The sequence below is a fragment of the Pempheris klunzingeri genome, chromosome 8, assembly GCF_042242105.1.
Source record: "Pempheris klunzingeri isolate RE-2024b chromosome 8, fPemKlu1.hap1, whole genome shotgun sequence".
Classification (NCBI taxonomy): domain Eukaryota; kingdom Metazoa; phylum Chordata; class Actinopteri; order Acropomatiformes; family Pempheridae; genus Pempheris; species Pempheris klunzingeri.
The window spans coordinates 20688443-20713975 of NC_092019.1; the positions used below are offsets into that span (position 1 = coordinate 20688443).

A 25533-nucleotide genomic window follows, 5' to 3' on the forward strand; every position below is an offset into this window, starting at 1 on the left:
ATGTCCAGAGTGTTTATGTCAGACATTCAGAGTTATTTCAGAAGCAAAAATGAACATGTATATGAATGGATGAAACATGACACCATTGTCTTTCCCCTTTATGTTTGAGAAAACAGGCCGATCTGCTCTGATCGCATCTGAGATTTGATTGACATGTACCTGCTCAAAACTGGATTTTGTTTAGTTTAAAAACTGCGCCATGTGTAGTTTAAATGACTGATTATATTGTATGGTTTTAAAATCAGCTCTTTTCGATTCATACTTTTTTTTTTTTCAATTCATACGATAGTGGTATTTTTTTTCATTTTGTAGATGATATGATGAACATCTGTATATCTTTTTTCTGACTTTCTGACTGTTCTGCACAGTCACAATGTTGGAGTCATAAACCTATCATTAGTCATCATTAATCCTCTGGTCACTCTTTAAACTGGCTGCTCTGCAGTCTACCCTGGAGGTATTAGATTGCCCATAACTACCGTTGGCTTTAAGGTTATGTCAGGAATTATGACCTTAATAAAGTCGACTTAGCAATATTTGCACGCATAAGCATCTTACAACTGATACAAAAAGTCTGTCTGGCTCTGTTTTAGGGCTCCCCCAGGCCGTCTATTGGCAGGCAGAGGACGTCTTCATGACTTAACAGGCTGTCAAAGTCACTCTAAAATGCTTTAAGGAGAAAGTCTTACTGGCCAGTTCAGAAGTGCCACTTTTCACTTACACGTCGCGTATGGTGTGATTCCTTCTGTTGCTCCAATAGTCTTTGCATTCATCACTTTTAGAATTCAACAAAATCATTATTAACTATGAGTTACCCAAACTGTAGATAAGTCAGAATCTACTGCTGGTATAATGTAGCTCGGCATATCTTTATACCCACAATAAAACATACATCAAACTGAATCTGCCCACACACTCAAATAAGTCAGTTCACATTTAAAGTGCAGTATGATCTGTGTTTGTCTTTGATGGCAGACATCAAACTGCATCAACGGCCATCATAAAGATGAAGTGATGATGTGCAATTTTCAGGGTTCTGGCTCTGTTCAGTTCTTGGCCACTAGAGATAAAAAACAAACAGCCTGCACTGTAACTTAATTCTCAGGATAAATCCTTCAGCAGGATACGTGTAGCTGAAAGTGGCTGGTGTTTATCCAGTAGTACTTCTCATCGTACCGTTGTTGATGAATGCCACAGTCTCAAAACAAAGAATGCAGGTCTGCATGATCTCCAAGAATTGTTGTTTATGGCCCCCTGTTGGATAACGAGGAAATGGAGACTTTTCTGCTTTTTAACACTCGCTGTAAGTGCAAATATACACTGATTATATGTGAACATGTACAACAGTCCTAAAGGGGCTGATTTATTTCAGGGGCTGTTTATGATTATTTGATCCACAATGGACTGATTTAGCAGCATGATCTCCTTTAAATGTGTGAATCTAAAACATTGCTAGGTGGAATTGATTTATTTTTAAATCTCAGAGTTGGTGACAGAAACCTGCAGTAAAAAAAAAAAAAAAAAGTACAGATACAACATAACTTACTTGGACTTACTTGCATTGAAAAAGCAACCACGTGGGCTCAAAATCATAATTCAAGACTGAATCATTGTTTTCATCAAACACCTCATTGTCTCTTTCTTTTCTTTGCTTTGCACTATATTGTATCATATATTTGAATTTCTATAATACACTTTTTTGCACCGTCTGTGCTGCATCTCAGGCACTTTCAAGCTCAGGGGGATTTAGCGGGTTAAATAAGGTCTTTGTAAGTGAAATAAATATAGTCCCTGCTGGTCCTGCCAGGTGTTTTTTTTTTTTTTTTTCTTTTGCTCAGTTCCAGAAACTTTTAAGGGTCACTTAGAGGCTCATCCAAAACATCCATTTGCGTTTTTTATTTTATGTTCTGTTGTGTTATATTTAAGCTTCATCTCCAGGATGAAGGCCCAATCGAGAAACTACAGTCTTTATCAGCTCCAGTGAGGGAGGAAATGGGAATTTGTGTGAAATATTAGTTGTTTAACAGCAACACTCACACACAAGTCCACCGCAGGTTTTTCATCTCTCAGTGAGAATTTGGGGGGGTGGGGCCTGAAATGCCCGCTGGCAGTGCTCGGGTTTGGATGCAAATATCACGGCTTTGTAACTACTTGCCTGAGTTGGATGCAGTTCGACTCTCCAAAGTGGATATAAAAAGCGCAACACGCAGGAGCCTCAGTGCAAACACGCGTCCTGACTTAAGAAGGCGAAATAAAAAGTCTGAGTGACCAATATCATCGGAATATGTAATTTTTTTATGCATGTATTCTTCTACTGGAGGAATTGATTTCGAATTCATTGCACATTTTCTGTCTTGGGCATCCTCCACACAGGCTGCTAGAAAGTTGCCTCGACATTGTGACAGATGTGAAAGAAATGAAATCAAATGTCTTTTTAAATGATGGCAGAGAAAGGTTGCATGGGGGTATCCTGTAGGAGGAGTTCTTTGTGAAAAAACAAGTAACGGATTTTCCCTTATAAAAAAGGAAATTGAGTCCCGATGAGCAGCTTTATTTGAGGACCCCGATGTTCAGGTGGGTTGATTTCTTATTTCACATTTGACTGTCAGGATTAACTGATTCGTGGCTTTCGTTATGAATAAATATCCTAATGTGGGTTTAAACTTTGAATCTGGAAATGTGTTCATGCAAAAGTTACTTTATTGTACCTCAAACAAATAGAAAACTCTCTCGTTTGATGCTATTCATCCATTAATAATAATAATGTATCATTATTATGTATTTTAACTGTATGCCAATGACGAGCCTAACTTGATAACATTCATTTCCATTATTTCCCCTGTTGGAAGATTTTAACTTGAGGCTCTGGGTGGACCATTTTCAGCCACCATGAGTGCTGATGTTCTGAAGTTCTTCCTGAAACAAATTTTCAGACGTATCCAATATTCCACCAAACGTGTTTACCATTTCTGAAAATTCACACACACACACACACACACACACACACACCACACCAGCTCCTTGTCATCCTCTAGACTTACAGAAACCCCTCTTCAAAGTGGCAGGCAGAGAGGGATTTAGAAAAACAACAAGACAGTGACGTGACACTAAAGAGATGCTGGACTGGGGACAGGTGGGGATCTGCAATTGATTTTTCTTCTCCCTGAAGAGTGGAGCAATGCAAACAGCTGTAATCCAGCATGGTGTGCGAGCCCGCGAGACAAAGCTGAACTGTGCTCAGCTGTACAAGATCAACCGTGTGACTGCTGGACCTGTGCAGGCTTTAGTCCTATGAAAACTTAAAAAGAGAGAGTCTGGTGGTGGTTTGATTGGAGGAAGAGGAGGCTGGTGGTGCTCTTCTTGCTCTGTTTTTGAGTTTTTGACCGTATTTCATCTGCTGCACATTTGACCTCTCACTGGCTGAGCCCTTTGAGCCGCGGGGCAGAGGAAGTGATTACCAAAATAGTTGGGGATTCTGTGGGTGCTGGTGGCGCAGCCAGGTGTTTCTCCACAGTCTGCAGATCAGCTGAAGTGGACAGGCTACTTATCATCGACAGATTTAGATGAAAAGGTGTTGAGAGCAGGGGTGCGTGCATGAGGATGATGAGGAATCTCGCTCTGTTTTTCTTACTAAAGTCAATACCTCATTTCCCTCTTTTCTGTTGCACCATCTCTTAATGTTCTTCTCTCTCTGTTTTATATTTTGGGCTTGGCAAGGACCATGAAAGCTTATGGCTCAGCTCTGCAAATCAGGGATGGTGCATTGGTGGAATATTAATGGTGATTATAATTTGGTTAAATCACCCACAAATTCCTGTTGCTTTGTTCAGATTTGGGAAGTTAAATGTACTCATTTAAAACCCAGAATTTACTGCTTATTCTACATTTGCAGGCCATGTGGCAGATGCTACTTAAAAATAATTTCTTTTCACAAATAAGAGGGTTTTGAGGTTAGCGTGAGGCCACGCTATGTTGCAGGAGAACAGGGATATGATGTCTCATTTATTTCCATGTGAGGAAAGAGATGCCGTGACTTGTGAACTTGCAGTGACATCTCTGAAGTTCATGGCTTTTTTCACCCTTTCTTTGCCTTCCGTGTCTCAGACTTGTTGCACATTGCAAATGACTGGATTATCGTCCTCGCATAACCCTCTCAGTTTGTGTGTGGCGGGGGCATATTGGCACACGTTACTGACACTGATGATCGTTCAGCTCTTAAAAAGCGTGCGTTAAAAAGCCAGGACGTTCAGTCACGGGCAGAAAGTTCATCGACAGGTTGCATTTGTAACTCTGAGCTCAGAGTTGTGGCACCTTCTCGAGTTCAATAAATTCCCAGTGTGGGAGCTCCCTTTCAGTGCTTGAATAATTGATAGATCAAACTTAGGACTTACAAAGGAGGCAATTTAATCTCCTGACTATTTGATGAGCGGGGCTTAGTTTCATTGGGCTCAGCTGAATGAGGCTGATAGTGAGGAAAGGCACTCAGTTAAATGGATGAGGGAGCAGAGACAGAGAACTTTCAAAGCATACAGGTGCCACAGCAGTGTCACAGTTGCCAAGTGAGATGACTGTTTGTGATGATAAAAAAGGGCCTTGCAATGCAGATGGGCCAAGAGTGTAACAATCAGTTTTCTCAGTAAGTTAACAGCCCGATCATGTCTCCTATCTCCATGCTGTGTGAGAGCAGATATGGATGGGCTGAGGTGGGCTTTTGGCAGGTTGCACAAAAGTCGTGGGAGTGTTGGGTTATGAAAGAGTCTCTGGCACATGTCTTGAGTTACTCAGTGCTGGAAAGGTTGCGTTCTGAGTGATCCAAAGACTAAGCATGTCCCATTCTCCAATCATCACTCTCTCAAGTAACCAACAGGTGCTGCAGAAGGCTGGCTGCGCCACTCTTTTGGGTCTTGTCTGTAAATATGACTTTAGCCGAGAGGTGTCAGTGACATTGTGAGTCATTAAGTGTTAAGAAGTAAATAATCCTAATGATGGGGAAGAAATCTGAGGAAGGGAAAGGATAGAAGAGCCCCGGTCCTCTGTTACATGTAAAGCAATGGTATGGCACTGTGACGATTAGAAGAGGAACTTCATTTTAGACGTGTCTTTAGGATTAAGAAATTCTATTGGTTGTGGGAGTATTTGTGCTATTTTCTTGACAAATTCAGTACCAAAATCATTGACAGATGCCCCCACTTACCAACAGCTCCACTAAACTCCATTTAGCTCAGGAAATTAAGTAATATCACATTAATGTTTCACAATAATAAGACATTTTGTTTTTTGGGACTTTTTTTTTCTTCCTCCATTTCAGTGCTGAAATAGAGAACAGCTTGTCACATCATAATTTCTGGATCAGTCTGGATTTATTTGTACCTGTTTGTATCGGTTAGAAATAAAATGAAAAATCATTTCAATGTTGCATGTTATTTTTGGCATCAAGCATAACTCCTATTCTGGATACACGAAATATTTTGGGTCAGTCTAGCTAAAAGGAATATGATGAAATCTGAAATGATTTTGTCCTTTTTGATTTATATGTAAACAAAGAATGTAATGTTGCCTGCTGGAATGTTTAGACGCACCAAATGGCATTGTCCTTAGTGTGATTCAGAGCCACAACCGACTCAACAGCCAAATATGGTCCTATTTTTCTTTATTGAGCTGCGAGGGAGGACCTCCCATTGCTCAGATCCTAACATGTTCTGTGTGTCCTCTTCACACAAGAGCTGTAAATACAGGCAGCGTATGACACTATCTAAAAAAGATCTCAGCACCAAATATGACAAAGGCCTTCAGTAAGATTGTGTGTTGCGTTTCCCAGAGAGACTTGATTTCACTGTATTTTCAAAGGATAAACACGCTTGATTTATCACTCTAGTCCAAATGCATCTCAAAATGCCATGACCCCGAAGTGGTTGTGGTTTTTAGTTTCCTTGCTCCTCAGATGATCATTTGAATCAAGCGGTCATGCATGTAGTTCTTCAGATTACAGAGATTACTGATGTTAAGGAGTTCAAGTCGGTATCATACTTGAATGGCTTAACTTTTGGCCAAATATGAGGGAATAGTTTGTAATTTATTCAGTTTCTGTTGAGATTTCCATGAGAAGATTGATACCCCTCTTGTACACAGCCAGCAGCTGGTTAGCTTAGCTTAGCATAAATACTTGGAAAAGGAGGAAATGCCTGGCCTGTCTTGGTCTAAAGGTAACAATATTCACCTGCCAGCACCTCCAAAGCTAAATATGTACAAAAACCAACAGATAAAAACTTGTGGTTTTGCTAGTTCTTGACAAAGTGACTTCTGGAGCCTTGTCATAAGGATGAGGAGCGACTAGCTGGAAGTCACTGTGCCTGGCCCAGGAATTGTTGGGACATACAACCCCACATTAAAAAAGAACTAATTGTTTTGTACCTATTGAGCAAACAAGAAATAATGTGTTGATTGGTGGTGCTGGTTATTGTTACCTTTAGACAACTGTCTCCAGTCTTAATGCTTAGCAAAACTAACTGGCTATTTATCATACAGGCATCATAGCTCTTCTAATTCTCAGAAAGAAAGACAAAATTACCCAAAATGGCAAAGTGTTCCTATAATGTCTATCTCTACCTGTAACAGCCCTTCTCCTAAACCTGTTTTCCGTAATCCTGCCCTTTTTTCACAGCACGTCCTGGAACAAGCAGATGCGTTGTCACTCATAGTCAAGAACCTGCATCCATCTTTTTTTCAGTCAGCAAGCCCTTATTTTAGTGCCTCCTCAGAGCATCTTTAACAAGACACATGCTTGTGAGTTCAGGCTCACTGACAGTAAACCCTCCTCAAACAGTGGGTTGCCTGCTTCCCTGCCAGCCCACCCCAAGCTTCATGGGTTGAACCACCAGAAGTTCGACAATCTCCTCTCCGTTCTCTCCTCCTCTTCATCCTCCGCACAGCCCCTCAACCTCCCCCTCCATCCTACAACCCCGCTCTGTCGACTCCCTTTGCCAGTACTACCACCAGCGTGATGGCTTGTTGTGCCTCGGGCTTGTTTGGACTTGCAACTGCAGCATCACCCTCCACTACACAGACTAGCGGACGCAGCGGCCACTAGAGTGAAAGATACAGAGAGACAGAGGGGGGGAAAGGGAGAGACAGGCAGATTAAGAGAGCAGTGCCACGGGAGAGAGGAGGGATCACCCGTCTCGGAAGCAGAGGGATCCACCTGTCCCACAGAGGAAGGGGTCCCGCCCCCACCTGATCCATCTGGTCGCAGGGGGGGACCCTGCGTGGCCAGGGAGGCAACAGGGACTATGCAGCTGAGACTGGTGGCGCTGGCAATGGTCTTCCTCAGCTCCATGGGTCACAGTGATTCTCTCAAGCTCTCTAAGGCGAGAAGGCAGAGACGGGGTGAGTCCTCTCTTGTTTTTATCTGTTTCTGCAGCACTGCTGCCTTTAGTTTCTGAGACACAGTGGCTGATGTCTTATAAACATTTTACAAGCAAAGCATAGATAACACTTTGTTTATTTGCTCATCATTCTTATTTGTCTTTCCTAGCGGGTTATGCTAGGTTCAGTGTTTCCCCTGAATGGCTCTTCTTTTTCCTCCTTTTCAGATTATGCATCTCTCAGTTTATGTAAAACTTTTATGGGTATTAGGATTGTTTATAGAAAGGGTTTTGACGGATTTGCCCTCAAAGCCATGACTCTTTTTGTGTCTGCCTCTGTGGGCACATAATGGAATGAGTACCTGACAGTTCTAAGCTCTCAATTGGACCGCGCTGCCGGTGTTGTTGTAATCATTTCTCTGACCTCACGCAAACCACAAAGCTGGAGCACAGGCCGAGCTGTGGTATATCTCTGGCCTCAGAGCCTCAGCACCGGTGTTACTGTCAGCATTACTCAGGAGGAACTTTATGCCAATGCCAGCCTCATCTCCAACCTCTGTGAACCAGGATTTATATAATACCATGACTGACCACAGTAACAGATGTGGTGTTATTGAAATCTCACACACACTGGAACAGAACAACAGTTTGTGAGCATTGTTTGTGTCATAAAATAGAACAGTTTTACAGTATATATACTCACACATATATGCACAATGCTGTCGCAGATTGTCATGTGCCTTTGTAATGAGGACAGAGGGATTTGGGTCACTCAACATATACATGAGCGCCCTCTACAGCGTCACAGTCAGTTGAGCTTTTCCCCTCCAGACATGCAGTTCATACCTCTGATTTATAGCTTTTACACCTCTAACGTCATCAGATTCAGTGCTTTCTTCTACAGAGAGACTTTTCCTCCCCATGTTGTTTCCGTGCCCCCTCTCTGACTGAATTGAACGTCATGCAGAGATCAAACTGAGACCATTACAGAGGGGAGAAGCTCCACCATATTGCTCACCATGCTTCAGACAACACAAACTCTCTCTTTTTCAATCCACGTGTCAGTTTACAACACCAGCTCTCCGATTCATATACTCCCCTCTGCTAGGGTTACTCCCCAGGACCGTTATTACCCTTTTCATTATTAGTGATAGTGAGCAACAAGATTTGGCTGTAACTGCTGCATTTGAGGTTACCGTGACTTGTGCGTGGTGTAATCTGGGAGAATGTTTTTATTGCTTTTACCATCCGACTTATCTCTGCGAGGCAGGAGGGCAGACGGATAGCTGTGTGAGAGTATGTATATTTAGAGCTGACATCGTGCAGGACTGTAAATCAACTCCGACGGCTGTGGTTTTGTCTCTGAATGGCTCCTAGAAAAGTGATGTATACTTTGACACACTTTTCCTAGAAATTATTTAGATTACTGATTTGTGTGCTTTTTTTTTTTTTGGAAGATGAGGAAATTGGATTAATGTCTGAGTCTGGGATTACAAGGAAGTTGATGTGTAAATGTATCTGCAGTGCAGTTTGGGACCACTTTAGAAAGAACACTGCCAGTATTTTCGATGCTCTGCCATGTCTGCCACCATCGCAGTTTTCTGATGCCCGTATCATTTCTGACTGACCCCAGTGGAGGCCCTGTGTGATGTTAGTTGACTGATTTTGACTGGCTCTTGGTCGGCTGTCAGCACCAATTACCCGGGTTTCTCCAAATGAAAATCTGTTAAGGATCTCCGGCAAGCAGTTTGAAGTAAACAGTGAGTAAATGTTCAAACAAAGATGTTTGGCCTGGCCCCCGGTCAGATTAAGCTGTAAGAATTAACCCCTGCGTGTTGGAGCGATAAAGTGCTGGCCAGTTCATGGCTGGATCTGTGTAGATACCCATAAAATGTTAAAGTTCCCTGTTGTTGTTCTCATAGGCAGAATGTTGACCTTTTTTATGTCCTCACTAAAATTCATATCTGGCTGGAAACAATCCTTACCCTTTAATGTGATGGTGCTCCATGCTGCTCTGTTGAATGCTCCAAACTGACTTGTCCTTTCTCTCTGTTTATGTTCCCACAGTTAGTACTGAGGGGCCACCATCCTGCCCCAAAGGCTGTGACCGATGCTCTGAGTATAATGGCTGCATTAAATGTAAGCCCAAGCTGTTCATCTTCCTGGAGCGCAATGACATTCGTCAGATAGGCGTGTGCCTCGCCTCCTGCCCCGTGGGATACTTTGGCATGAGGAACCCAGAAGGCAACAACAGATGCACCCGTGAGTTTTGCTTTGTGTCGTCAACTCTTGACCAAGAGACTCTGCAAATGTCACTGTGCATGAACAGAACGTATCAGTGGGCACATAAGACTTGTAGATACACATCTGGCATCTGTGAAACACATGCAGGCTCGATCTCGCTCCTTGGCAGCTGCCCGCTCTGTAAAAATCAAACAGCTGATGTCAAATCAAGCCTGCAGAACTGTAAATGATCTGTTTATCTTTGGCTCATCATCTCCTGTTTATGTACAATATGGGGGTATTTGGAGGAACAGGGGAATACCCTGCTAGTTTCTTTGTCTTGTGTATCCTTTCCATTTCGCTACACCACATATTTTTGTTTTACAAAGGCCTAAAATATTCATGTGGAAAATAGGGATCCTGTCTTAATCAATATTCTCCATTTGCCACACCCTTCTCCTATGTCAAGTCATGCTGCCTCATCTTTGCTATTATTTTTCTTGCATGTGAGTGAATAAGATGTTCCCCCTTGTTATTGAAACAAGACAATTGAACAAGAAGTGTCCAATAATAAGCAAATATGAACACAAGTACGTGACCACTTGATTAAATCCTTCTGCTGTTGCTACTTATCCCTGTGAGAAAATAAGCAGCCACCAAATCCAGGAAAGTATTTGCAGAATTTTTTTTAATTGAGCCATTAAAATATTTAAATAAGCCGGTAACATTTTTAAATGCAGTGGTCTTCATTATGGTTATAGGCAGGCTTGGCTTACTTGGAAGGTGAGCGTTAGGGTGGCCACACTCACGCTGCCTACCAAACTTAGCTGGTTGTGGTGGCACCAGTCCCATACTTTTAGCCAGTAGGAGTGCCAGTCCCCCGCCTGTTGTCTGTTTCTCCTTAAGCGTGGACAGAAAACAGGATTGTAACAAAATCCCAACAAAAAACAGTTCTAATGCATTGTTGTTTGTCTGTTTTTGAGAGGATGTCTGTGTTTTTTATTTGGCCCTTATGTGCAGGGTTCATGCCAGGCCACAATCCATGTTTGTTATACTTTCACTTTTACACACATTATATTCTGATACAGCCTTACTAACTGTGTCATATATGGTCAGAAATAACCAACACAAAGGCTTGTTTGAATGTGTGCAGGTCTAAAATCACTGCCGATCATTCTTGGCACAGTGAAATGTTTCCTATGTCAATAACTAACTCAAATTATTACTTTTAAATTATTAAAGTTTAATGACATCGTAGCTTCAAGATAGTTGCAGGTGTAGAAGTTTGGTGAGCCGCTACAATGCGCACCAGCCTGTGGTGATTTTCTGCTACAGGAAGAAAAAAGCAAGCTACTCTTCTCTTTCGACGTGTTTGTCTTTACTGTGCATTCCTACATCACAAAATATCTGTCAGATGTTTGCATAACCCCAAAGCAGATTTAACAGCTGTAACTCTGGTCGTGGTGATGCAATATTTTCAGATTTAGACATTTCAAAAACAGGAGCTGTATCTACTCTGTATCTTATTCTAAATTATGCAGACATTAATCTTATTTTCCCTGTGAGGTTTGTGGCATCAGTGCAAAATGATGATGATTTTTACATTTTTATCCAAATATTGGATCATTTGCGAGTTCAAGTTCAACCCCATGTGTTGCAGCATTCTTTCATGGTCCTGGTTTGTTTCAGAAACGGCTGCATTTCCTCAGCAAATTCTTTTCGGAGGCCCTCAGTGGCAAACCTGGGTTATTATCCAATCATCTGTCTTTATTTGTGTCGTCCCAGAGTGTCTTGTTAGCAACATTTGTCTTACATTATAGAGCTACAAATGTCAGTACTGTCAAATTTTGCCGACAGGGACTTAAAAATAGTGATTGGGAGCAGGAGGCAAGAACATTAAGAACCCAGTGAGGATTCATTGTTAGATCATTTCTGACCTTGGCATTGTCCCAGCTGCAGAATTCCATTCTTAGGTTTCGTACACATGGATACAGGAAGTATACTGTTGATCTGAGTACATTTCCCATCTAGAAATATTGACAGAAATGTACAGATTTCCATCTTTCTCCACTGTTTTTGATGAGAATAATGGAGAGACCAAAGCTCTTCTGAGGCTTTTAGGAAGTCTGTTTTTTATCTTCCTGTGTTTGTAATTATCCAAATTTCAAGAAGTTGTTTGTTTGACTGAATTTGGAGATTTTAATGAGTCTGAGGTGTGGAGAAACCCACTCTTTAGAAACCCAGTGAAGCGATACACGCCTGGCTGTACTCACACACACACTGTCCAAAAAGCCTAGGCCTGTGGTACATGTGTTTTTAAGAGAGAAGTATTACTCATGGACCTCGTGTTGTTTAATCACTAATAAATCTCTCAAAGGAAATAAAATTCAAGTTTATCTTGTCCAGTCTCTGGAGAACCATTAGCTTTTTATTCAGCAAAGAATGCGATGAATATTCTAGAAAAGGAAAGAGATTTCTGTTTCCACTATTAACAAAAATTGGAAAAAAGTCAGTAAAATGAAAATTCACCATCACAAGACTGACTGTGACTTACAGTGATTTGATCCTTTCATTTGATCCTGTCTTTTTGTCTCCCCTGTGTCTTTCAGAATGTAAAATAGACAATTGTGAAGCGTGTTTCAATCGCAATTTTTGCACAAAATGTAAGGAGGGCTTGTATTCACACAGTGGGCGATGTTATGTCAGCTGCCCTCCAGACCAGCGCACCGCCAATGAGACCATGGAGTGTATCGGTGAGTAACCTTTAACCTTTAACTCTTTACTGATTTCAAGCTATAACGTCTCTTAAAGCTGACGTAATGAAGCAGGAAGTATTATTCCAGTGACTCTCATAGGTGTCAGACACATGTTGACTCAACCTTGTTTCGCCTGGAAAAGGGGAAGATCTATCTCTGTTCTTTTTCTTTCAGTTTTCATTTTTTGGAATAATTCTGTCATAAGTTAAAAATGGCAGCATTAGTGAAACCCAGACATCTTGTCTCAATGTGGCAAGATCTGGAACCATGACCTGACTTTTTGGCATCAGATGTTGTTGTTCTAACTTGACCCTGCTTGTCCACCAAGACTATAAATGTGACCCTGAAAACTAGCCTTTGTCATGGGTGCAGTTTACTTGATAGCCATGTGCTTTGGAACATTTTCCAAAGTGTTTGTCCCTCTCTTGTCAAAAAACAAAAAAAAGGTCAACTTGTTATCACATTTGGAAATGACTTAAACTCATTATTCTGAGCTAAAACTGCTGAGCTGTACAAAGCAGACAGTAAGGCTGTGAAACAAATGATGGAGACTATTCATTCACTATTTTAGTCTTAGTCACATGCATTTTTTAACCCAGGTCAGCGAGCTCCAGAGTGCGAACTGGGCGAGTGGAGCCAGTGGGGTTCCTGTATGAAGAAGAACAAAACATGTGGATTTAAAAAAGGCTCCCAGTCTCGGATTCGAGTGCCCGTCCCGCAGGTCCACAGCCCAGACACCTCCCCGGGCATTGTACCCTCACAGACGTGTGCTCCGCAGACAGAGAAACGGAAGTGCATTGTGACCAAAACGCCCTGTGTGAGAGGTAAACACAAGCACACATAATGCACTGATACATGTAAGAGGAGGTTATTTATAGCAGGGGATTCTGATAAAAAAGCACAGTTAGTTAGTAGTAGTAGTTAGTTAATAGTCACAATCAGATGACAGGACTGAAATTACAGATGAACAAGCAAATAAAGTCCATGTGCTTCATGAAATGCCTCCACCAGTTAATGTGATGACTGATGGAACCGTTACTCAACATCCGAAGGTCTGCATTCCCGCCAGCGTGTCTGTGACCCGCAGCGTGTTGATTGGGTTTGGTTTGGCTGAGCCCACAGAAGGATACAGAATCTCTTGACTTCTCAGCATGTAAACAATAAACTCCATCTACAAGCCAAGCAGATGAAGGGTGGGCATTACGCACTGCAGAGCTGGACAGGGATCAGAGCTAAAAAGAGCTATTTGTTCTGAAGACCATTGAAGCTTGAGGTTTACACGTCCATGACATGTTTGCTTGGGCCCTTATCATCCACACAGCGGCTTGCACTCCGGCAGGTTAACAGCCATTCTTGCCAGTCAATGGCCATTATCAGCTTTCATAACAGCCTATTAGTCTGTGTTGGACTCAATTGCAGCTAAGGCTCATAAATGGCACATCTTGCCAGTTGCTCCAGAGTTTATTGGATGAAAAGTGCAACAAAAACAGCAATGATCCTGGTTATTTACTTTTAAACATTTCGTCCTCAGTAGTGAGGCGAACAAATGTGTAATTTACCAGCTGTGGTGCTGGGATGATAAACTAATGAAACACAGCAACAAGATGGAGCTGTTGTTTAACAGCTAATTCAAGCTGTAGTGTTTGTTCTCTTTAACTGCTAGGAAATTGTGAATTGCTGATGAAGAGTCATTAGCAAATTTCTTTGCCCCTAAATGTCACCATTTACTAATCTTTTTTGCATAATGTGCCAATTTTAGCCAAAGTTGGAAACTTACACCTATTTACAAGCACAAAGAGAACTCTAAACTAGCAGTATTTAAAGCCTTTATTGGACAGTGGCACGCTTAGGGGATTTCGGGCACAGCAGCAACATTACACAACAATATTTGCACAGTGTTGGCAACTGCACAGATGTTGCAACATGTAACAGATGATATGTCTGGATATACGTGAGTAAACATGTAGGGAGCTTGAATAAAATAAACACCATCCTCTGAAACAGCTCCTTCAATGACTGTAAAGAACAGAACGTGATTTGACATCGTCCCATATAGATCTGTGCACACGTCTAGACTGAAGGTGGCTTGTAATTGCTCGGTGGGGAGTCGGCTTCTTCGTTGGACAGGCTGTGACAGTACAATTTGAGAAATGAACAGCAAATTTAGTCCGTATGACGCCTGCATCCTGGAAAGAATTTCAGCCTTGGGTTCAGAAGAATAATTAACAGTGAAATATTATAAACTGCCCGATAAAAACTGCTATGTAGACTGCCAAATTTCTAAACTTGGAGCAAAGGTATCAGAAAGGCAAGGATGACGTGTGAGGTGTCACCTGATGGGTGATGAGTCATAGCGGTTTTCTGAATTGTGAAATGGTCGACTGTTGATGTCGAAGAGATTTTTTTTTGTGTCGTTTTTCCCCCTTCTGCTGCTAGATACTTTTGCATGAAAATAAGATGCATGCTACGTCCAAAATGCACAGTGTGAGGTAATTCATGGGTGATGGTACCATGACTCCAGTGAACCAGTTCATGTGGGTAAACTCACTCTGTGAAAAAGAGCACAGCTGTGGATTCATCTGTGGGAGTTGGCTGGCAGGCTGGCTATATAAAACACAGGGGGCAGACCTTGTATAACATTAGTGATTTAGTGGTCTGAAGATCTCACGCTTTGTGTTGATTTGGCTGCAATTTTTTTTCCCCCTTTTCCTGAAGCTCCACAAAAGAGTCTCACGCGAAAACAGAATTTTCTGGATGTGTTATTGCATTTGTCAGGCAAAACTGTTTAGCTTGGATGGAGAGGAGGTACAATCAGGGCTGTCATAAACTGATGGAGTCGCCCTCTCTTGGCTCCATTAGTGATTTGTTAGAAGAAGTAATTAAGGCCTCACACAGTAAGCACATCAGCTCAGATGCTGCAGAGTGTGTGTGAGGATCCTTTACCTCACTCGGGCTTCACTCGTGCTCACTGTGCCTCATTGATATAAATTGCAACAATTACTGCTAAGTGCTTGTTTGAATGGTGGTGATAAAAGTTCAGAAATGCATTTATTGATTCAAGACAACACATAAACGACAATTATGTTGGACATAAAATCTTCTTTTATGATTTCAGCCAACTCACCAAATGACTTCAGCAGTAATGTTTTAATGATTTTGGCACTGATGGCCTTTAAAAAGATTAGTTGGTCCTGTTTGTGCACTACTGTGTGGGTCTGATGCTTCTAGTTTTCAGTTGAGCGTAAAGCAATTGTGACTCTGCAATGGCCAGCAGCGAATAAATGTTTTTGTGTTGGGTCTGTCCACATTCAGCTACATCGGATCCACTTCATCACCGCATAATGGTTTTCAATGGCTGTGTTGGTGAAATTTGAGAAATATTGTCTCCCCTGGACTCCTTTTTTTACTTTGCCCTTAAACCAAACAATCATAACTGTTTGTACAACAAGTCTAAAAAAACTGGTAGGGAAATAAACACACGCCTACAGTTATTATTGGACAGCAGCAGACAAACATGGTGGCGCCATAAGCTCTGCTGTTGTCAACTGCGTAGCGAACACTGTCCAGCCCTTGGCACGTGTTCACTCAGTTTCCAGAATGTTCAGAAACAGAAACGCACAAATTCATAACAAACATCCTCCAATGTAACTACACTCTCAAATATACTAAACTGAATACTTTTGAGTGCTCATTGACCATGTGACACTAAACACAATGTCCGTGTCCACTTTGGAACAGCTCTTCAAGTCCTCATGGGCCATTATTGGGCCCTTGACAATGTTTAATTCGTTATGCCAGAAGTGATTTTAAAGTGATTTATGTGGCTGAAAATTGTGTCACTTGACTGTCCTGAGTGCTCTTACAGTCTATGCATGTGCTGAACCTTTAATCAGCAGCAGAGCTCAGCTCTTTCCTCTCCTGGATGGGCTATGCGTGGACATTAACCACACCATGATGGATGATTTAGAGAGCAATTATACTCTTAAATCTGTGACAAGTGTGAATCCTAATGTACCAACCAAGGGAGTCCTGTGTGTGTTTAGTGGGACGAGTAAGTGAGTTGCTATTGAAATATGAATGAACAAAACTACAGTGAGTCCGCTGCTCTGTGAGGCTAGGCACAGGGACATGCTGATGTTTAGCAAGGTTAAATATGTTCACAATATTCATTTAGCCTGCCAGCTGACAGGAATGTCATTCGTTTTTTCAAATTAAAATTGTGACCAGATTGTGATCATAAAATTCAAGGGAACTGATGATGTTACATTTCATCATAAAGGGGACATGGATGTCCATACTAAATCTTCTTGCAATTCATCCAACAGCTGTCAAGATATTTTATTCAAAACTACAAACTCAAAACCACAGTGTGTCACTTGTGGAATCGCAACATAGCACTATGTTGGCATTTATGAATAATTCTGGACTGGATGTAGATGGTTTACACTTGTTTTGCCTGTATGAAAAATCACACAACCACAACCACAAGTCCCGATCCAACACACATCCTTTATCGTCCACTCTCATCCCTCAGGAATCCATGTTTTTCATTTTGTTTAGCCAAGTGGAGGCACTTCCACATACAACATCCGACGATGACAGATATCTTACAAGAGTTTATTTGTGAAATAGTATCAGCTATGAATCATATTCTCTATGCTTTCTCATTTCAGAGAGGAAGGGTAAGGGAGACAGACAAGATGACACAAACAAGAGGGAGAGGGAGAGTGCACGCGGGCGAGGACAAGACAGCAAAGATGGCGGTAGAGGAGGAGGAGGAGGCGGTGGAGGTGGAGGTGGAGGTGGAGGTGGAGGTGGAGGAGGAGGAGGAGGGGGGAAGAGGAGGAAAGGCCAGAGCAGGACCACCACTGCTCCCAGCGTCACAACCAGCTCTGTCTCCTAAACGCCATCGGCTGGATGGGGCTGAGAGCAAAACAGAGACAAAGCCTCAGCCTGCAGCACCAGCCATAGACAAAGATCAAAGTGATGAAGGAACGGATTAATGCTGCTATGCATTGTAGAAGATGCAAAGAGAATTGGGGGATTGCTGCAACACAAAAGGCTCCTCTGAGCTTTTTTTGAATAGATGAACATATCTGGAAGATACTGGTGTCTTAGCGGTACTCAGAAAGATTTTCATTCCACTGTGAGGGATCACTGTTGGACTGCAAGGCCACGCCGAAGGATGTGGTTCGACATGGTTCGTGTCATGAACCGACCCATGTCGCTTCTCGAACTCAGAACAGATTCCTGTGTTTCAAATGCAGCATCCAAGCTGGATAATGGATGAAGGCTCTCTTCAGTCTCCTCTGGTCTATGATGTATTCTGTTCCAGACCGATTTTAATCACAATCTGTTCTTCATTTGTTTTCATGTTTGTGAGAGGTGGCAGATGGATTCTCTCAACAGCCGCTGTACGTGATGTAAAGATAATGAATAGTATTAAATCTTTGTACCTTTAATTCCTATTGTGAGACGAAACAAAAAGAAAGGCACTGGAAATCATTTGTGGTTGCTGGGGACAGAAGGTCTTCTATATATTATTTTGAGGAGGGATTCTATTACAAAACAAGCCTAAGAGAAGATGTAGCGGAGGATTAGTGGGAGCTCAGCTCATGTCCTTCTCCGGTGTCTCGACACAAACCTTTGCCATTTGATAGCTCAGTTGTTTGTTTCAAATTAAATGTTGGTGTTTGTATCAGAAAATGTCTCTGCACAGAAAACGTGGAATAAAAACACAAGTATTTGCATGTGTATAAGGTTGCATGTGCAAACGCACGTGTGTGTGTGAGTGTGTGTGTGTTTGTCTCTACCTACAGTCTGAGCGTTTGTGTACTTCGAATGCATTTCTGCACGGAATCAAGTTGTTTGTCGATGGAACTTAGCTGTTTGTACATGTGTGTTCCTCTTTGCACATACAGTATGTGTTGATATTGGTCTCATAGATTGAAGGAATAGACTGTGGAAAACTAGAGGAAGGAAATGTAAATGCACAGTGATATATCGAATATGCAGTAACTACAAGCCACTGATTATTATATAAGCCATCAAATCATCAGCTGCTCAGTAATCATGTCTGTTTGCAACAGGGTCTGAAGATTTTGCACAACTATAATGTTTCCTACTGCTCAAGTTTCAGAACAATCATAGCATTTTACACATTTATACTCAAAAAGCTGGCTTAATGACATTGCAGATTCAGACAAAAGTTGTTTTTTTTTTCCCAGAATGTTTTCCATGGGTCTGTTTGCTTTACACAAGATATACGTTTCAGGAAAAGTTACACGCTACATTACTCATTCATACTATGGATTGTGATACTGAATATGTCAAACTGTGTTTATCATCAAACATAAGAAGTATTAGTATCATCATGTATATTATTATTATGTGAAAGCCTAAATAAAGTTCAGATGAAGCTGATGAAACTTCAGTCATACACTGACTTTGCTATTAGTTTGTGTGATTTCAGTTAGAATGACTTTTTCATTTTGTCTGCAATCGATCCGTTGCAACAAAGCATGACCGGAGCAAACAGCTAACATTAGTAAATTAGCCACAGGGCACGGATGAGGACCAACAGCAGCCATCAACAAGCAATATGTTCTGAAATACATAAATACAATAAAAATGACAATTACGTGCAATAGAATAGAAGCACAATGATAAATGAATAATTCTATTTTCTTCAAGTAACATTTTCCCCTCTTAAGAACTCATTAGTAATTGAAATGTTGGGATGAGCCTTGTTGTCAAGAAATGTTTGAGATTGTTTGTGATCAATTTATTATTTTGATACTAAATACAATTATAATACAAAAAATAAAACTGACTAGCCACACCCAGTCTGCACATCCACAGTGACGGATGGGATGATTATCGACATTAGAGTTGCTCTAGTTGCACAGAATAATGGCCTTATCAATGATTTCAGCCCTAAATTGCGAATGAGATCCTTTTGTGGGTAATTTAATCATCAATCTGTTACTGATGAAAAAAATAACAGCAATCATTTACTCATATGACCGATAAGGAAACACGTGACAAGAGAGGTCAGAAATTCTATTCTATTCAAAGTCATAATTTCAGGGGGAGAGTTTGTACTAGTAGATATCTATTTCTTATTCTCTGACCAGAACTCAATCACAATTTCAAAGAGTGAGAAAACGAATCTGCTGAATTGCAGTGCCATCTCTCTCCAGTCTCGAGCCCTCAGTGTGGCTACAGGAGGCCATCTTGGGAGGTGGAAGAGCTGAGATGGTGTGATGGTCCCGATCACTGGCCAAATGCTGGCGCCTGGGCAGGGGTCGTAAAAGCAGAGACAGAAATAAAAACTAATGGTGTGTCATAGCCAGAATGGAGGGGGTATACCATGTCTTGGCCCTACAACAAAACAGCCGTTTCTCATTACCAAAAGGGAGGGCAGGGGGAATGGTAGAGTATGCACCGTAAATTACACATTCATCGCTCTTCTTGACCATAAATTCTTACCCTGGCTCCACTGGACGGAGCTCTCCCTCACAATCCCGCTCTCTTTTTTTTTTTCACTCTCTTGTTCCCCTCTCCCATGTTTTCCAAGAGAAATGAATGGTAAATCTTTGGGGTATATGGGTGCCCTTGATTTGCCAAGATCCTTAACACTGAATGATTTCATTACTTTAGTTTGGCCCTTAAGCGGGACCCCAGGGATTGCATCACGTCAATAGAGAACACCCAGTCCATGTCTGCTTGACTTAAATGCACAACCCCTGATCCCCAGAGCCTGGTATCACCCGAAATGACTGACAAGTCTTTAGATACAAAGATTACCACTACAACTAAATTGTATTATTATTATCATCATCATCATCATCATTACCATAATTATCATCATTATTATCATTATTATTATTGATGTTGTTGTTATTCTGTGTTCTCATCTGCATCTGACCTAAGTGTGGAACATCATTGTCCAGGACTTAAGAATTGCTGCATAGGAAATAGACATGTAAAAGATGAATAAAAAGGCACCACCTCTTCCATGTTGCCAGCACAGCAGCACCATTATCCCATTCGTTTCCAAGGTCAAGAATGAACCTGTATATAGTTTATTTGCACCAGTAAAGCTTTCAAACAGGAAACATATATATTCAATCATGATCATTTAACACACCAAATGTTGTTTTTGCTCAGCAAAGTGCACTTGAAAACTTGATGCAAAATCATTTTCCAGAGGTGATTTATTACTTCCTCGGGATAATCCACAAAGCTCACACTTCAGTTTTCATAAGGAACTATTTCCTCTTAAATGTAGCGAATAGTGGAAACTGTCCTCAGCAAAGTCTGCGAATTAGCTAAAGTAACACGGACAAGGTTCTGGAAAGACATTGCTGTTGAGATATTCAAAAGTAATTGTTCAATGCTGTCGGGACTATAAATAATAACTCTCATCATAATTCCATTAACCTCCATTGGCCTCTACTGGGACACCAGTGAATGTGTCAAAAAGAGTCTCCAGCTGAGTCACCAGTGAATGCCAGCAGCATCTACTGGACTCTTCCCTTGCACTGTAGTGGCTTCCAGCTCTTTAAAGATTAGCTTTGGAGATGCCCTGTCAGCGATCCCACTGATCCATTATAATTTCCATCTCTCAGGCTCCACAACCGTCCTCTCTCTATGGCTCAAGATCTGAGAGATCGAATCTGGAAATCTACAAAGAGAAAATGTCCTCTTCGATTCAAAAATATTCCAAAGAATTGTACATCAACACTGACAGCCTGGCATGTTTGATGAGCAACAGATATCTATAAAAGTAGAGCTGCTAAATCAAAATAACTAAACTATTTCATGTTTTGGGGAAGCCAACACTTTATGTTAAAAAAAAAAAATCTACATCTGATGATGGTTAAAAGACATAAGTCCCTTGAAATGGGAATCGTAACTGAGGGATCAGGGTGGAATAGTGAGTACAAATTTGGCAAACTTGGGTTCAGTGTTCAGTGCCAGATGTTCAAGTGTCTTTAAGAGATTCACTGAATATCTGCAGCAGGGTTGTGGCTGACTCTATGCTCCACATTTACTGCAGAGTGAAGAAAAGCAGGATTTCCCAGGAAGAAACAATGACGCATCAAATAATTATTCTTATAATAAGCAACTGGAAAACCCTGGTTAGCATGGGAAGAGCGGCATATTTAATGAGGTTTAGTTGCTATTTACAAAGCTTAATTTAACCCAAAAGTGTCCAAGGCTGAGGAAAGGGTCAGAAACTCCTGATAGTAGAGGAAAAGTTTAGAGGATGCTTGTGTGAAGGTAGAAAAGATACTGGAGATGTACTGCCCTCTTTTGGAATTAAGCAGTACTGCATGAAATAAATAGCACGCTTGATGGCAACTGAATGTTCTGAGCAAGCATGAAGAAGGAATCAATATTGTGCATCAAATCATTTAATCAAAAAGTTACTTATTCTATCTTTACATCTAAGCCCAAGGATCACGACTTGAAATCAATAATGTTATGACCTCATTAGTTCATGGTGAATATTCATGACTGTGTGGTTGGTGTACAATTACGATGAAAGAAATAACCACAAGAGGGGGTCATTAACACATAAGACACTCACTAACAAACAGGGAGACAGGAATCATCATCTGAAATTGATCCTTGCTTTGTTGAATTATTCATGAGATGGGACCAGAAGGTCATATGAAAGTTATCAATCTAAATGAGTAATGAAAAACGGTCTTTTCTTGTCCAGAGTCTTGTCAAAAGAGTTTTTGGACAGGGAAGAGATGTATGAAACCAACAGAGAAGAAAAGAGTTTTAAAAAATTAATTAAATAGCAATCTATGATGTTAAAATCCATCAGTTTGTTGAATCAATACCACATTTAATAAGTGTGATTTTAATGATTACTATGAGTTATATTCGCACTACATTTGTGTAATATTTTTCCATCTGTGACAGTTGGCTTCTGCTGGTGTCCTTGTTAAACTTCTGATGGTTTTCTGACCATCGTTCTTTATGTGCCTTTAGAAGTCCTGGGGGGGGGGTTATGGGAATCTGAGCTTGTGAGAAAAAAACTTTCTGTTAGGCAGGCGTTACTAATTCATGGAGTTGGCAAAAAAATTATGAAGATGATGCAGAAACATGTGAAATCTATCCATCTAGCTCTATCCATCTTTACAACATCGATAAAAAGGCCTCTTGACATTTCGTACGTCATCTCCATAATTCGCCTGTCCAAGTAAATCCCTTCAAATGACCGTATAATCACTAGATTTCCAAGCTGTATGTTCTCATTTTTCTCTCTCATTCCATCAAACTCCAACTCTTATACAAGCTCTCGTTTTTTTAAACTTCACTGAGGCAGGTATCAGATCACTCCTTCAGAAAGAGCTGGCTAGTGTTCCTGCTTTTTTTCAGTGCTAAATCTTCTTGACGTTTTGAATTACAGTCAATCATGGTCATTGCGCTCCTCAAACTTCTCGCATTCCAAACATCTCATCTCCAAACAACTGCTCCAACAGAGCTGCCCAGCTGCCAACAGTAGACGACTGCCGTTACACTGGGCTCCTCCAAGATGTATACCCCACATCTCACGCATAAATCACCTCTGTTTCATAAAGCCAAGCAGATTCAAACACATCCTGCAGTAGAAATGTTTTCATTGACAACTTTCAATCCCACTGAAGCAGAAAAGTAATCAAGAGTTTTCTCATTTCCCGTCAACAGCTTTGGCCCATTTGATCCGTCTTTCACCGTCCTCAGGGTAGGCCTGATTGTGACTGCTGTAGTCTTTCGTAACAGTGAACAGAGCTGTGAGCCACGCTCAGCTGTTGTCTTGACGCCTGTTAGATGTTTTCCATCCTTCACACTTCAGTTCAAACTCTTGCATTATCTTTTTCATCTACTGACACGTGGAATCTTCAAACACCTGCACCACTCAAGCTCAAAGTTGTGTTAAAACGGGAAAATAAACGCTGGAAAGCATCATAAGCAGAAAGACGTTTCTGACAGGGACAAATATCTTTGTTTCACTCTGTCAATATTACATTAACTGCTGCCAGACTTTTGTTTTGAGGCTCCAGGCTTCTTTGCTTCAAATCAGTATAATCAGCATCATCTCCACATTTCTGAACATTACAAGTACACGAATACAAACTTCAACTCTCAAACTAAGCTGAAAGACCAAGAAAAAAGATGTGAACTAAGATGATAATCCTCTGACACAAATTACTTTTTTCTTCAGGAACAAAGGAGTTTTTACTGCATACTGTACATATCACGCACTGCATTTTTTATGGCTTTCGCCAGAGCAATTACCAAAGCTCAAAACCACAGTCAGACAATAGACGTGATTAATATTCCTGTATTGCGAAGATCTTCAAGTCTGAGTTGCTTTACAAGAATTTATCACATTCCTACGCTCCCACATTAATAGACTGTTTCAGTTCCAAAACCACATTAAACCCTTAAGTGTAAAAATGTATGAGGAGGGAAAAAATGGCAACAGAACAAACAATGTGTTGTGTGTCCCTACACATTTTACACCCTGTGAAATACAGTGTGGGTGTGAAATCCAAGCACAATGCATATACTGTATAACTGGCTGTACACAGGACACTTACTGCACATTCATCGGCATGAGATGATTTTTTCAACACAAACATTTCTTCTAGTAGTTGTGGTGGTTCACAGTGAAGGGTAGGCGTGTGGTCAGTTACTATGACTGAGTGCTGAGGTGTAAGGTATGCCGTATGTGAGAATTAAACCGTACAGCCACCAGGATGCATTAAGAGTTGTAGCTGTCGTCAGTCATCCTCAGGAAAGGAGGGATTTTAACTGAGGTCGGATCAGAGCTTTGGACACATCCGACCCTGAACTCTGGAAAAACAAGGCCTTGTTTTCCTGCTGAGAGCGCTCATTACAAGACACTATAAGAGCTTCCCACAAGCAAGCACAACTCCTTGACCTCAGATGGCGAGTGAATGGAGAGGACGAGAGCTCTGGCCAAGCCACAGAGGCCAAACCCAAACCTCGCCAACAAGTACCAGCCCCGTGAGTGTCAACTTGGGACACAGATGTATGTTGTTTTTTTTCCCCCCATCCACAGCACATAGACCTTCAGTACACAGTGAGCCAACTACAGCAGCTCAGCTGTACTTTCTACTGTGGTCCAGTGCTTCAGTTAAAATGCTAACATGTTGATTTTAAATAGAAGTCTACCATGTTCATCACCTTAGTTCAGCATGCTGATATACTTTTCACATTAATGGGAATGTGATTACTTTTACATGACTTTGTACCGAGCATGGTGACATTTTAACCTGATGATGGTGCCAGAGGAAAAGTCAAGGGATTCAAAGTCATGAGTGCATCTTGGGTACATGAATGTGTGTACCAAATGTCTTGGCAATAATAAATCCAGTGGTTGCAGAGGATTGTCACACAAATCGAATCAAAGCTCTAATCAAAACGTTAACATCATGGTGGCACTAGAGGATAAGTCAGGGGATCACTAAAGTCATAGGGATTCATCTTCAGGGGAACATGAATGCCCATGTGACCAAGCTGGGAGGAGGGCTGGACCAGGTCCTGTTAGGGACCAAATTTTAACTACACCAACATGGTACTTTCACTAAAAGAATACAGTGATTTATTAGACTTAGTAGACTCAATTTCTCAGCCTCAAGAGGGTTTCGACCAGATGCACAGATACAGACACATGAATTTTGAGAAACCAATGAACAGAATTTGTCAGTGTCAGAGGCAATTTTTCAAATGGGGGAGAAAAAAACTGTTTACAAGTATTGAAATACCCAACATTTTAACATACAAAATGTATGTTACTAAATACCAAACAACCAACTACCATCAGACTGGAAGGGCTGCAGCTGATTGCAAGGAGAGGGTTAGCTTAGCCAACTCCACACTCCATGCTAAATAACACTGCGATTTAAAGAAGATACATCATTTAAGCAGAAAGACAAACCTAAGATGAACACATGCAAAAGGGAGAAGGCAATGGCTACACAGCATATCCCACTGCTAATACAGCTACGGCCACTCACTACAAGAAAACGCTTAGTTTATGCAAATAAATAAATAAAGGTAACAGTTAACAGCACTGCTGTCCTTCACACCTACACAAGAGTTGTGTGTACCTCAGCAATCCTTTTAAAACTGTCAATAACAAAGATAAACAGGAAATATAA

At 41.2% G+C, this 25533-nt stretch overlaps 1 protein-coding gene across 1 annotated transcript; it reads left to right on the plus strand.

The window, feature by feature from the left end:
• The first annotated feature begins 2185 nt into the window (after nucleotides 1-2185).
• Nucleotides 2186-18791, plus strand: rspo1 (R-spondin 1). The gene is made up of 6 exons (XM_070835778.1): nucleotides 2186-2574; nucleotides 6662-7383; nucleotides 9429-9623; nucleotides 12194-12337; nucleotides 12940-13164; nucleotides 17014-18791. Exons 2-6 carry the CDS (start codon nucleotides 7287-7289, stop codon nucleotides 17241-17243), a joined length of 891 nt encoding a protein of 296 aa, XP_070691879.1. The 5' UTR covers nucleotides 2186-2574; nucleotides 6662-7286; the 3' UTR covers nucleotides 17244-18791.
• The last annotated feature ends 6742 nt before the right edge of the window (nucleotides 18792-25533 follow it).